At 32.2% G+C, this 15316-nt stretch overlaps 1 protein-coding gene across 1 annotated transcript; it reads left to right on the forward strand.

The window, feature by feature from the left end:
• The first annotated feature begins 68 nt into the window (after nucleotides 1–68).
• On the forward strand, nucleotides 69–14792 carry LOC114349473 (nucleolar GTP-binding protein 1). The gene is made up of 8 exons (XM_028299857.2): nucleotides 69–259; nucleotides 317–791; nucleotides 895–1175; nucleotides 5457–5711; nucleotides 13445–13676; nucleotides 13733–13989; nucleotides 14053–14228; nucleotides 14437–14792. The coding sequence occupies exons 1-8, from the start codon at nucleotides 209–211 to the stop codon at nucleotides 14639–14641; spliced, it is 1932 nt and encodes a 643-aa protein (XP_028155658.2). The 5' UTR covers nucleotides 69–208; the 3' UTR covers nucleotides 14642–14792.
• The last annotated feature ends 524 nt before the right edge of the window (nucleotides 14793–15316 follow it).

Genomic DNA, 15316 nt, shown 5'->3' on the forward strand with positions numbered 1-15316 from the left:
TAGAACGTATTAGTTGCTGGATAACGAAACTGTACACGCAACTTAATTTTACGCATTGAACAACTGTCACTGTCACTAGTGTCACTGTCAACCTTCCTTTCAACTCCCCAGCTACAAGTGTAGCACGTGGGAAATTTGTCAAAAACATATTTGCAGTTAAATATTTTTTTATATTTTCAGGCAGTAAAGTTAACAACAGATTTTCAAAATGTCTAATATGTACAATTTCAAAAAAATAGCTGTAGTTCCTACAGCAAAGGTAATCTATTAAATATTGCTCAATGTTTTGAAAATTCTTATCTCTGTTTTGTTTCAGGACTTTATAGATATTATATTGTCCAAAACGCAAAGGAAGACACCTACAGTAGTCCACAAACAATATAAAATCAGTAGAATAAGGGCTTTTTATACGAGAAAGGTTAAATTTTCCCAACAAAGCTTTCATGATAGGTTAACACAGATTTTGACAGAGTTTCCCAAACTGGACGACGTCCATCCATTCTACGCTGATTTGATGAACGTTTTGTATGACAAAGACCATTACAAATTAGCTCTGGGTCAATTAAATACGGCGAGACATTTAATAGACAATGTAGCGAAAGATTATTGTAGACTTTTGAAGTATGGAGATTCGCTTTACAGGTGCAAACAGCTTAAGAGAGCCGCTTTGGGGCGTATGGCCACCATCATGAAGAGACAAGCAGCTAATTTGTCTTATTTGGAACAAGTTAGACAGCATTTGGCAAGATTACCATCTATTGACCCTTACACAAGAACTATTATTATCTGCGGTAATTAGTTTCCTCATTATTATGTATTAATTATGGGTTTGAATGTGCCTTTAGTGGCTCTAGTTTAATAGTTGTGTAAATGTCTTTTATTTCCCTAATTTAGGTTTCCCAAATGTTGGCAAGTCCTCTTTCATCAACAAAATCACAAGAGCCGATGTGGAAGTTCAACCTTACGCATTCACAACAAAATCTTTATATGTAGGACACACAGATTACAAATATTTGCGTTGGCAAGTCATCGACACACCCGGTATATTGGATCATTCTCTCGAAGAAAGAAACGTTATTGAAATGCAGGCTGTTACAGCCCTGGCGCATCTTAGAGCTTGTGTTTTATACTTTTTGGATCTATCTGAACAGTGTGGACATAACTTAGATGAACAAGTAAGTAAATAAACAATTCAATGATTCTGAATATACAGTGTGTTCCAAATCAACAACTTTTAACATGGTTTGTCATTAACACATTGACTGCCACAGCAATTTTTAGAAATCTAGTCTAAAATGACAATTTAATTTAATGACATTATATTACTATTTAGGTATAAGCAGGCGCGGATACAGAGGGGGGTCAACGGGTCTATGGACCCCCCTATTGTATTTAGTCTATAAGCATTTTTTTATTATTTATTATTTTTTTCTGCCAACTCTTATTTTCAAACGATCAGTAAGTAAGTCTGGACCCCCCTATTATGAATTTCTAGATCCGTGCCTGGGTATAAGATTACCTGTAGTTGGTGTCAGAAAATAACACTATCTACAGTTGAGTCCGTGAATCTTTACCCGTGCGTCATCATTTAAAGCATACGAAATATGTCGATGATAAGTCAGAAATTGAAATTTACTAAACGCAACAGCAAGTCATTTACTGTCACTTGCTGTTGCGTTTAGTAAATTTGAATTTCTGACTTATCATCGACTTATTTCGTTTGCTTTAAATGATGACGCATGGGTAAAGATTCACGGACTCAACTGTATCTATGAGTTGTCTCATAGTTAGCAGTCAACATATTAAAATATACAGGGTGTAACAAAAAGGCAGATCATAAATTAAGTCACATATTCTGGGACCAAAATTAGTTCAATTGAACCTCAGTACAAATGTGCACATAATAAAAGCTGCAGCCCTTTGAAGTTACAAAATAAAAATCAGTTTTTTCCAATATATTAAAAACTATTTTAGAGAGATTTTTGAAAACTAGAGAGAGAAACTATTATAGAGATTTTTTATTGAAAATATTGATGGAGGTTTTGTTTCCTTAAGCCCCCCAAACTTTACCATTAGTTAAACCCAATGTTTTTAAAACTCTTTTGCCTCTTAGTACTTCTTCATCAAGCCAGTTTTTATAGAGATATTTTGACCATTTGTAAAATCCACCAAAGTTTGTAAATGTTTAAGTATAGGGACCTGGTAATAATATGAAAATTTATTAATAATTCACATTTTTTAGGTATACAGTACAACCTGCCATATCCGGACCTGTCATATCCGAACCTCCCCATATCCGGACGGTTCTGCCATCCGGATTTACCGAGAAAGGCAGTCCTGCTGTTGGACAATGCACCCTCTCATCCCGACCTAAAATAAATAAAAATGGTGGCGAAATAATGTATTATAGAATCTATAAAACGTGTCTATCGACGAAAGTTATTGACGGCGTTGATTACTGGAATGTATGAAGGAAAAAACGCTTCAGAGACTATAAAAGAAGTGGTCACAGAAGTGGTCTTGATATCCGGATTTTTTCATATCCGGATCGGTCTGTCGCCACATTGATCCGGATATGGCAGGTTTTACTGTATTTTGAAACATATTCAAAAAGAAGCCAAATCTCAATAAAAACTGGCTTATTGAAAAAATACTAAGAGGCAAAAAACTTTTAAAAATATTGTTTTTAACTAAAAGTACTACAATAATAATTTAATTGGAATGTACACAAACATTTGGGGGGTTTAAGGGAACAAAACCCTCATAAAATTTTTATGTAAACATATTAAAAAGGAAGCTGCATCTAGATAAAACTGGCTTATCGAAAAAATAATAGAAGGTAAAAAAAAGACTTAAAACCATTGTGTTTAACTAATGGTACCACAATAATAATTTAATGGGAACATACACAAAAGTTTGGGGGGAGGTGGGGGTTTGAGGAAACAAAACCCCCCTAGAATTTTTATAATTTCAGTGTTATTTTTTTTTTAAATGTTCGTGCCATAAGAATGCCAGGATATGTCCATTTTCAATAGAAAATCTCTCAATGTAGTTCTTGATATATTAACCCTTTCAGTCACACACCTAGAAAGAGGCATCCAAAACTTATAAAATTTGGTAGATATGCTTGAGAGAGGTAACTAAAACAATACGTAATAAAAAAAACTGCCCCTGCATATGTTTTTTTTTTGTTAAGACTTGTACCTTACAAGGTACATGTTGCCTTTAAGGATGTTACATAAAAAAAAACAAAATCAACTAATTAGTATTTAATTTATCCTAATACTAGAAGTAAATTTATTATTATCATCTAACAAAATACAAAAAAAGAATAGTTGTTTAGAAAATTACTTAAGACCCTATCTATTATGAAAATCAGCAAAACAATTTCTGCCATTTGCATCATCTTCTCTAACTTCTTGGTCGTTGTTTGTCTCTTGCTCCAAATCATCCTCTAGATCTTGAAAATTAGATTCTTCTTCATTTGAACGAGCATTTTCATTCAAAAATTTAACTATTTCATAATTAGTTTCCATTTGAGTATCATCCCCCCCATCCATCATCTTCATAGACAAGATCCGGAAATCTGAGTCATCGTCATTTTCAAGATAATATAGTAACTCCTCATTTCTAAGTGGTTTTTTACTATATTTAGCCATACCTGAAAATAAATATTTCATGAAATAACATGTTTTACATGAATATATATACACTCACCGGCACAAAATTCCGCCACCCAAAATTTTTGATTAAGTTTGACAATTTATAACTTTATTATTTGTGCTCCGATTTTCAAGATTCTTGCACCACTTTGTAGGTACATACATGTATTAATCTCGTTTGTTACTATTTCGGTAACAAAAAAAATTTTGCTTGCATGGCATTATACAGGGGTGAATGAAAGCGTTGTATTTTCTCCTAAATTTAAAAAATTCTGTGGAAAAATGGAATAGCTGATTTGGTTTCATAGTTCTGTCATATTATCCCGGAGGCATCACTAAAATTTTGTTTTTTGGATTATCCGAATATCTCTTTTCTTGTAAGAGCCGTACCATTTTTTGTAAATAAAAACACTGATTGACTCATAAAATAGAGGTTGGATTGATGAGAATAGAATGGCCCACATGCAGTCCAGATCTCAATCCTATTGAGGATTTATGGGATGAATTAAAAAAAGCTATTTGCTGTCATCCTAGGTCCCCAGAAAATTTGGTACCGTTATGGCCCTGGTAGAGGAATATCGGGCTATTTCTCAGGCAAGGATAACACATCTTTATTCGATGCTAAACGGAATGCGAGCAGTCGTTGCTGCAAGAGGTGGACCTACCCGCTATTGAATTGTTTTGTTTTGTTGTTAATTTTGTTTTGTTAATTTTAGTGCGTTTAATATTTTTAATTAAATAAACCTTCAAAGCAGTGTTTTTATTACAGCTCTAAAGAAAAGATATATTCGGATAATTCAAAAAACAAAACCTTAGTAATACCTCTAGGATAATACAAAAGGAGTATGAAACAAAATCAGCCCTCCAATTTTTCCACAGAATTTTTTAAAGTTAGTAGAAAAAACAACGCTTCCATTCACCCCTGTATAATGTCATCTAAGCAAAAAACTTTTGTTACCAAAATAATAACAAACGACATCAATATATGTACCTACAAATTGATGCAAGGATCTTGAAAATCGGAATACAAATAATAAAGTTATAGATTGGCAAACTTAATCAAAAATTTTGGGTGGCGGAATTTTGTGCCGGTGAGTGTATTATTCATTTTGTCAAAAAAATATCCTTAAAAGCAGTTTGTACCTCATAAGGTACATCTAATTGAGGTGCCCAGATTACTACTTTGTATCATCTACATTTTAGAAACTAATACATACTATCATAAATTACAGTGTTTACTTACCTACGAAACATATATCCGAGGTTTATTCTCAAAAATAAACAGCAAAAACAACATACACAAACAGACTGTCCTAACCTATTGCAAATGTCACTCAAACGAACTAATTTCAAATCAGGTTATAACTGTCAAGCAGAAACAAAATTGCGCGCAGAATGCAGGCATCTACGAATTAAACATGATATTTGACCTGCAAAATATTTTCTTGGATATATAAGTCAATTCCCATTGATATTTGAAATCATATATAATAAATGTACCTCTTGAGGTACAGTGTGACTGAAAGGGTTAAAAAAAATTGATAGTTCTTTCGTAACTTCAACGGGGCTTTCACTTTTTTTATGTGCACATTTTGTACTAAGGTAAGTTAGGATCAATGGAACTATTTTTGTTCCAAGAATATAAAATTTAATTTATGACCTGCCTTTTTGTTACACCCTGTATAATATGCTCTCATGGCATATTCTTTTAAAAGCATTGTCTTTTAAAAACTTTTAGTAAGCAATTATAACATATTTGTTGTATAAACTGTATGAAAATCTCTGCTTTTCTAGGTAAAACTTTTTGAATCAATCAAACCATTATTCGCCAACAAACCTCTTCTTCTTGTTGCTAATAAATGCGATATAATCAAATTAGATGAATTGCCAAAGGAAAAAAGGAAAGTTCTTCAGGAGATCGAAGAAGATAAACAATTGACTGTTATAGAAATGTCGACAGTAGATGACACTGGTGTGATGGAAGTTAAGACTGAAGCTTGCGAGAAATTGTTGAGCTTCCGAGTTGATCAGAAGATGAGGTCCAAAAAGGTAAGTAGACATAGTTCAAAACCTCACAAACCTTAAAAATTTGCATGCCCTAAAAAAAGAATCCTAAAAGTCGTTTAACCAAAACGGCTGGCAGTTTCAATAATTTCGTCAATAATAAGTAAATTTTTATTGCAAAACGAAAACAATTTAATGTTAATTTGTCAACATTGCTTTCATACAACTAAATAAGACAATTAAATATACAACACATGTTTTTTATCATTGTAGATATTTAACTCTAGGATGCATATAGTGGCCATTTTCAGCTCAGAACATTTTTTCATATGATTTTGGATATACAGTAGAACCCCGATTATCCGGGTGCGGATTATCCGTGCTGCGGATTATCCGTGCTATGATTTTCTATTACTCAAGTTGCGTTTTTGAGGTTTTATCAAAATAGCGTCATCGTAAATCACTTGACGGAAACTCTATATGACGAAAGAGAGACTCATAATGAAAGATTTATTTTTTTCTGTTATTTTTTATGGTAGGTACTATGTATGTGTATACGTACATAATATGTATTATACATAAGAAATACATGTTTGGATTATCCGTGCTTTTTAATTATCTGTGCCACCCTTCGGTCCCGACGAGCACGGATACTCGGGGTTCTACTGTAATTATTTATAGCTTAATGTATTCCTTCATTAGATATAGCTGCAAAACATCGTTATCAAAGGAAAACACAAAAGAAAATAAAAGATTTCTTTAAAAAAACATGTTCATTTTCTTTAGTCTGTATTTACATATTAAAGAAAACATTACAAAATCACCTCATACTATTTTTTAATGCCAACTTGGACCAATAATACCATGTAATTTGATACAAGAATACAAAAAATAATGTTATTTTTAACCGAAATTCTGGTTATCCCTGGAAACAGCCTCCCCCTCAATTATTTCGGTTAACTGAGGTTTTACTGTATTGATATCTGAGTGCCAAGACCAAGTACCTTTATAAAATAGTGATTACTTTGTTAGCTAGTATCTGAATACTTCTGTTTAAGTTCTCCAGACATTAACAACTTTCAGGAATCAAATACTAGTCGATTCTTGGTATTCGAGAACCCCATCATTAGTATAAAGGATATTTCTTGTAATGTATTCCTCAATTGGATTAACTGATGACTTGGGACGGGACTTGCAAATCGTAGTCCTAATCTGTAAACTGCGTAACTCCATAATTATCTGAATTACTGTCATCTGTTTCAAAAAGTTCCTACTTATCAAAAATTACTCATGTGCAAATTTTTACCTGTAAATAGCGACTTCTTATACTATCTTTTAAAATGGGAGATACATAGTATTCACATTAGTCATTAGAGGGATAGTTTTTTGTGTCTCCTGTAAAATTTGGATAAATAGAGTTACTCAGTTTACAGATTAGGTTGACGAAATGCTTGTTTTGGGTGAACCAAATTTGGAAGTTGATTGTTTTTACCTTACTTAATTAACCTCTTCACCACACTTTATGATACACCAGTTGCTTGAGCTACTTGCACTATTAGAGATAAAGGAGTTGTGTAATATCCCAAATTTTTTCCTGACAAAATCAATTAGAGAAAGCCTTGGAATAAGCCTCTCATGTCCTCCTTAAATTACGATTTTTTTGATGGCCTATGTTCATCATCAGCCCGTTTTAAGTCCACTTTAAGACATAGGCCTCCTCTGTTTGTATCCAGAGTGCTTGTGCAGTATGGATCAAATTTTTTGTCATATTTCACAGATCATATTGCCACCATGTAGATGTATTGTTCTGAAGCTATTTCCTTGTGGCATTTTTATGATTAATTATTTATATGGGAAATAAGCCACAATTAAAATGAAAAAAATAATTTTATTAACGTTTCGACGCCCAAATCGGGTGCCGTTGTCAAAATACAAAATACTACTAATGGAAACAAAAATGTTGTTGCTTAGTAAAAAAAATTCTTCTAATAATTTATTTAATTTGACTCATTTATATCGGCAATTCAGATACATATGATACATTTTAAAGTAGAAGATTTTAAAATGATATTGCCAATATTTATATATATAACGTCGAAACGTTAATAAAATTATTTTTTTCATTTTAATTGTGGCTTATTTCCCATATAAATAATTAATCATGTAGATGTAGATAGTCTTCCTCCTTTTTTATCTGTTCTTGGTCTCTAGTCAGTTAACTTGCATGTCCACCATTCATCCTTCATTCTTGCCATGTGGCCCGCCCATCTCCATTTAAATCTGCAAGCTCTCCACAACAGCTGTAACTCTGGTTCTGTTGTGTAGGTTTTTGTTTGTGATCTTATTATTTATTGTTACTCCTCTCATTCAACGCTACCCCACACGGGTACTAGTCTAAGAAAACATTAGTTGTTTAAATTTTTAAGGTTTCTTATTTGTGTTCTTCGTATAAATGATCAGTGTGAAGGAAAGTACCTATATGTATGTGTTTACAAAAAATTTAAGTTTTAAGTAATTTAAATTTAATTATTACATATAATAACCTACTTATTGTACTATAAGTATACCATGTTTGTGACTTGTCTTACGTCATGTAAATGATACAAAAAGATCAATAACTTTATCTATCTATCTATCTATTAAAAATAATAATATTATATTATACCATTATACCTTTTATAAAGGATTTTACTTAAATGTTTTGTAAACACATATAGATACTTTCCTTCACATTGATAATGTGAAGGATTAAGAGGAAACAGTAGCGATCAACAGGTAGCGAAAACGCGTTCCAAGATTGCGGCTGTAATTTTGAATATTTTTTCGAGATATTTGGCACACGTATTCGTAATATAATAAAGAATGGTGGTACAGAGCCCAATTTGAAAAATATATTAATATGTGGAAATTACTCTGTAATTAAATACAATATTAAACAAACGAGCCTGTACCGCCATTAAGAAGAACAAAAAAATACACTTTCTTCAAATAAACTTTTTTATCCGATGCCTAGATTTTGTGTCATTTTGGAACTACTAATGAAATAAAAATTTTTAGTAGTTCCAAAATGACACAAAATCTAGGCATCGGATAAAAAAGTTTATTTGAAGAAAGTGTATTTTTTTGTTCTTCTTAATGGCGGTACAGGCTCGTTTTTTTAATATTGTATTTAATTACAGAGTGATTTCCACATATTAATATATTTTTCAAATTGGGCTCTGTACCGCCATTCTCTATTATATTACGAATATGTGTGCCAAATATCTTGAAAAAATATTCAAAATTACAGCCGCAATCTTGGAACGCGTTTTTGCTACCTGTTGATCGCTACTGTATCACCTTAAGTAAAATCCTTTATAAAAGGGATATAATAATAATACATATTATCATTTATTTATTTATTATTTATTGACGGACCGAAGTCCATTAGTACATAATACAATTAAAATGTCACACAAACTAGAAAAACAATTCAAAATAAGATCTAGTACAAAATTGGTAAATACATAATAAACAATAATAAAATTACTTGCTCTCATTTAACAATTGAGAGCTAGTCCTATAATATAAAGTAATAAAATCTAAATATCTAAAACATTTTGCAATTGACAAATAATACAACTTATCTTAGAACAAAGACAATAACAGTAATTGACAAATCAGTCCTGAAATTAAAACATTAAGTTAAATATAAATGTAATTGTGTGGAAAACGCAGTAAAGTCGTTCATAAAGAAATCAACATGCGGAGATAATGTGTTTGCTAATTTAATAGTTTTACAGAGATAGGAACTTGAACCATAGTTCGTACGGTTAATGACTTCGTGGAAGGTGGTCACAGAATGGGTGGTTCTTGAAGGTACACATAGACCAATTTTATTTAAGAGTGAGATACAGAATTTATGACCATGAATTAAGTTATATAAGAAGCAAAGATCTTTATGTTGACGACGACTCTGTAATGAGTCAAGTCGAATAATTTGCAGTAAAGACTCATAACTTTGACCAGTTAAATGCATCTTATAAGCATAATAACGTAAGAATTTGCGCTGAACTTGTTCGATTTTATTAATGTGACAGTTATATTGAGGTGACTAAACACATGATGCATAATATAAATGTGGTCTAACCAAAGAACAATAAAGAAGTTTTAAAGAACGAGCAGTCGTAAAGTCATAGCTACATCTTTTAACAAAGCCAATCATCTTTAATGACTTAGAAACCATGCTATTAATGTGTAGGTTGAAATTCAAGTTAGTGTCAAAAATAACACCCAGATCTATAACTAAGTCAACTAATTGTAACCTAGTGTCCCGTACAGTGGCGGCCGGTCAGGGTCGGCAGGGTCGGCAGTGCCGACCCACACATTTATAGATATAGATTTTTTAAATATTTGTATCTCTGAAATAAAAAAAAATCTATCAGATAATACAGACTAAATTTTAGTCATGGTTTTTAAAAGAATTTGATCAATCCGAGCGTTAAGTGATCCCTGCGCATAACAGACTTCTCAAAAAATCGATGATCCGAGCCATTTATCTGACTTTTCGGCTAGCCGTCCCTAACATCCGTAGCTTGACAATTTACACGTAATAGCCACTTTACACCATGTAACTAATTGCGCAATTAATTGCACAATTTCTTGCAGCAATAGAAATTGCATCGTGTCATACGCGAATTGCACAGAAAAGCTGCAACTCCTTGCTGCAAGAATAAGTTGCAGCTAAATAGAACATGTCCTATTTTTCATGCAATTTTTTCTGCAATTTGGTTATATTTTTAGTAACTTTTAAGGCTACAGTGTTTGTTTTTACTTTTCTGCTGTCAACAAATAAAAGATTTTGATGACATTGAACTTCTGTCATCTTAAATTTCAAACCAAACAATTTATTAACAAAACTAGAGGAACTTTTTACCAATTTCACGCTTCACAGATAATATTATTCAGGTGAATAACTTTAATTATGCAACATAGGGATTAAAAAAAACTATTTTATTTCTTACAACTTGTTTCCTTTTGTAAATGAATAATATGTATTACATACTTGGATTAGGTATTAATTGATTTTGTTATACTTAATACATAATATTATAATTTTCTCAAATTATAATCTAACATCTTTAATCTAATATCTGATAATTCTACTCAAAAAATTACATTTAATTTGTAAAAACAAACATAACCTAAAATTTATGCTATTTTGTCAAAGTTTCTGTCTATTTCATGTCAGTTTATGCAATTGTTTGCACCGTGTAATCACTTTATTGCAGAAAGTTAGTTGCAACTTATTGCACAAGTTCTTGCGCAAGAAATTGTGCAATTAATTGCGCAATTACTTGCATCGTGTAAAGTGGCTATAAAACTCAACGACGACGTAACAAGTCGATGAGCAAGCGAACATTACTTTTCTCCGTGGGCAATAGAAGATACGGCATGGCAGGTTACGCGCCAAGTACGGCACATTTAGGTCTGCCGGTCGGTGTTTCATTTGGAAGCATGCATCGGTAGAAATTGTCAAAAATAATCACGCCGTTTTACGTCGTTTAATTGATATTTTAATTTTTTTAAGTTGTCAGGAATTATCATTTAGTGGACATGATGGATCGAAGCATTTGTTAAAAATCAAAGTAATTATAGAGAATTAATAAAATTGTTTTAGAAATACCTATTTACTTTCTGATTCGAAATGTATTCGTAATACAGAATGAACTACATAATACATATAATCAAATAGTTAAATTTTGAATAACGTTGTTGAATCTGAGATTTAGAAAACCATTTGCTTTTCACTGAAAGTAGATGAAACTTCTGATTATCATGTCATTCATAATTATCAATTATTTTGTTCGATACGCGTTACGTGGTAATATTTATGAGAGGTTTTTAGGTTTTAGAGATGTGAGTAACAGCAATAAGGCAGAATATATTTTTGGTGTTTTAAAGAACAGATTCAAATTTTTTTATACCAAAAATAAATTGGTAGGGCAAATTGGGGCAATCTTATGACGGCGTTGCTGTGATGAGTGGTAAATTGAATAGTCTCCAGGCAAAAGTTAAAACTATTGCATCACAAGCTTTATTTACTCACTATTATGCGCATATAATGAATTTAGTTTTACATGATACGTGTAAAAAAATAAAGAATATCGACTTTTCTTGCCAGTTTAGCTCACCTAAACGGATTACTGCTTTAGAACAAATTTGTTTCGAAAAAAAAAGCGAACAGTTTGTCAGACGCGATGAAATTTTAAATCTCGGTTAGTTTTATCTAAGCAGATTATCTCTTATAGTTTTAGTATCTGTAGCAGATTTTCGTGAACAGCTTTTGGAAGTTTTTGATTTTATTATCGAAGGCGATGATTTTGAAAGTGGCGATACCTCGATCCGTGAAGCAATCGGTTTGAGAACTTTATTAAATACTAATGACTCTTTCAATATTTTTTAAAATATTTTTAAGACAGAGTTTGCCCAAGATATTCCTTGTTGTTCAAAATCAGTCAACTGACATTATTTATTCTAAAAATAGAATACGAAAGCTGGTGCAAAATCTCAGAGATTTTCGTAATGATAGTAGTTTCCAATATATACGCAGTGACGTTTTGGATTCGCTTGATTTTCCGAACCACCCCAAAAAGACAACGACATAATACATATTCTCGAAAAACGAGTAAGTATATCTTGAAATTTTGGATACCTACTATTATATGCAAATGATACTCGTTTTTAGAATTTTGAAGATTTGCAAATTTTTGACCTCTTTGACGATTTAAAATTTAAAAGTTACGTTCGCCAAAGAATTTCCAAGATATTTATTATTACAAGTTAGGTACTTAAAAATTATGCTGGTCCAAATATTTTCAGAAAGTGGGATAAGTTGCACAATATGTATGTATAATTCTATGTAGTAAGTACTGCAATTCATTACAACAAACTGTTTATCAATCTTCTTATTACCACCAATTTCTGCCTAAAAAAAAAACGGGATTTACCTTGTCTCAAAAGAATCAACACGTATTGTCGAAACACCATGAAACAAGAGAGAATGTCAACATCAAATAAAAAAAAGCAAAAAACCAACAAAATCTCCTATGATGAATTAAGCCTTTTAGTTTGATGGTATACCTATATGAGGAGACAAAAAAACCTTGCCGACCCTGTCTCCAAGGCCACGAGCCGCCACTGGTCCCGTATATAGTAAGAATTATTCTCAAAGTTTCTCAGTCGAATAAAAGTTATATATAGCATGGCATTTGTTTGCATTTAAGTCCATGCCATTAAGTGAGCACCATTCCACAAGATTATTAAGATCTGATTGCAAATTGTAGCGATCCAAATCAGAGGTAATTATGTGAAATAATTTAAGGTCATCAGCAAATAGAAGAAATTGAGCAAAATTGAAACTTTTATTTATGTCATTTATAAATAAATTAAAAAAGATAGGTCCTAAGTGGGAGCCTTGAGGTACCCCCGATTTAACTATAATTTCATTAGAGAAATAATTCTTAATACGAATTATCTGCCTTCTATCTAATAGATAATTTCGAATCCAACTAAGCAGAGGATCAAAGAAACCTAACTGTTCGATCTTATGTAACAATAACGTATGGTTGACTCTATCATAATGATATTAAAATCCTTTATAAAAGGTATATGTATAATAATAATATTATATACCTTTTATAAAGGATTTTACTTAAATTTTATTGTGACATATGGTATACAGCCAGCTACAAGAAAACCTGTTTCCTTGTGGATTTATATGTGTTTACTATTTCAAGGTTGATGGTGTACTAAATCGTTTACATGTAGCCACGCCTAAGCCCAGAGATGATAAGGCTCGTCCCCCATGTATCCCTGAAAGCGTTTTAGCCAAGAAACAATTAATAGGAGAAAAACGTAAACGAAAACTTGAAAGAGACATCGAAATAGAAGAGGGAGATGACTATGTACTGGATCTTAAGAAACATTATGTCGATATACCAGAAGAAGAAAGACATGATATCATACCAGGTAATCATTTTTTGTTTAATTATTGTAACATTTAATATTACACGGATATTTTGCAGAAATTTGGGAAGGCCATAACATCGCTGATTACATTGATCCCGACATTTTTGAAAAATTGGCAGAATTGGAGAAGGACGAGGAATACAGGGAAGAAACCGGTATGTATCTGGTACCTAAGATGGAACTGGATGACACCATGAAAGAGATTAAGAAGTTGGCTCTCCAAATTAGACACAAGAAGGCCATCATTAAAGATGAGGCAAGGATTAACAAACAAAGTAGGAAACCTGTTATGCCAAGGACGGCTGGAGCTAAGGTAAAACAATTCTCGGGTTAGAATCATTAATATTATAATTTAAGATACTGTGTTTTGTTATAGGTTAGAGGAAGATCAGCTTCAAGACTTCGTGAAAACATGGCTGAATTGGGTGTTGACCTTTCTGATAATGAAGATGCTCATTACATGAATACTAAGCAAAGAAGCAGATCCATGGGTCCACCAGCCAAGAAGATGAGGATGGAAGTGAGCGACAGTACCTCTCTGAACAGATCAAGGTACGTTTTTATATTAGTTGTTAAAGTTGAATAAGATGAATGATTTCTCAGTGAGCGACAGGTTGTGGATGTAGTATTATAGATCCCCTTGTTGACTAATTGATCACTCTGTATTGCTTTATACATATTTACATATTAAAAGGCATCAGAGGATAACAGTTCGAATTTTTAGTTCCTGGCTCATTTGACTTATTTAATAATGTTTCAGATCTTTGTCTAAACCTCCAAGGAACGAAATGGGTGTGAAGGATGTAGCTATGAAGAAGAAATTGGCCAAGATCGCCCACAGAGCTATTGCCAAGAAGGTCAAGAAGATGGGATTGAAGGGTGAAGCTGACAGGTTCATCGGTAACAAAATGCCCAAACATTTGTTCTCAGGCAAGAGAGGAGTAGGAAAAACGGATAGGAGATAAGTCGAAGAACATATTATTATACTGGGAGAAAAACGATTCGTGTTGGAAGTGTGTTTTGGTAGAACCATAAAAATGATGATTTTGTTATTTTATTATAGAACATGATTAGATTGTTTGTAATTTTATTGATAATAAATAAAATGTGAGCCTTTGTTTATAATAATTATTACAACTTAAGGGGGTATGCGCAATATCTTGGTGTAATGCTATTTAAATGCATTAATTCTTTTTTCAAATCCTGAGAAAACTAATAAGTATTTTTGAAAAATTTAAACGCAGAATGAAAAACTACATTATTACCGAGGGAAATTATATAAAAACTAAAAGTATACATTTGAAGAGTACAGGGGAAAAACAAGGAATGTCACTTTTTTATGAATTTTGGCTTTTCTCGCCATTTGGTAGCAAAAACTGAGTGCTATCGACTAGCCTATCGATTTAGGACAAAAACCAGAAAGATCAGTCTATATAAATTTTTTAAGAATTTGTATCCAGGCGAAGAACCAGGACTGTCCGCACGCCACTGAACAAAAATAAGGAATGTTAGCAGTTTTTTGGTGTATTATTAAATTAATAAGTTAATATAGATTAATATTATATTAAGATTTTAGACCAGGGCCCATCTGTAAAAATATTAGTACATTTGGACGTTGAGAGGTGACTCCAATTTTTTTG

Source organism: Diabrotica virgifera, chromosome 6, assembly GCF_917563875.1.
Source record: "Diabrotica virgifera virgifera chromosome 6, PGI_DIABVI_V3a".
In the NCBI taxonomy this organism is placed as follows: domain Eukaryota; kingdom Metazoa; phylum Arthropoda; class Insecta; order Coleoptera; family Chrysomelidae; genus Diabrotica; species Diabrotica virgifera.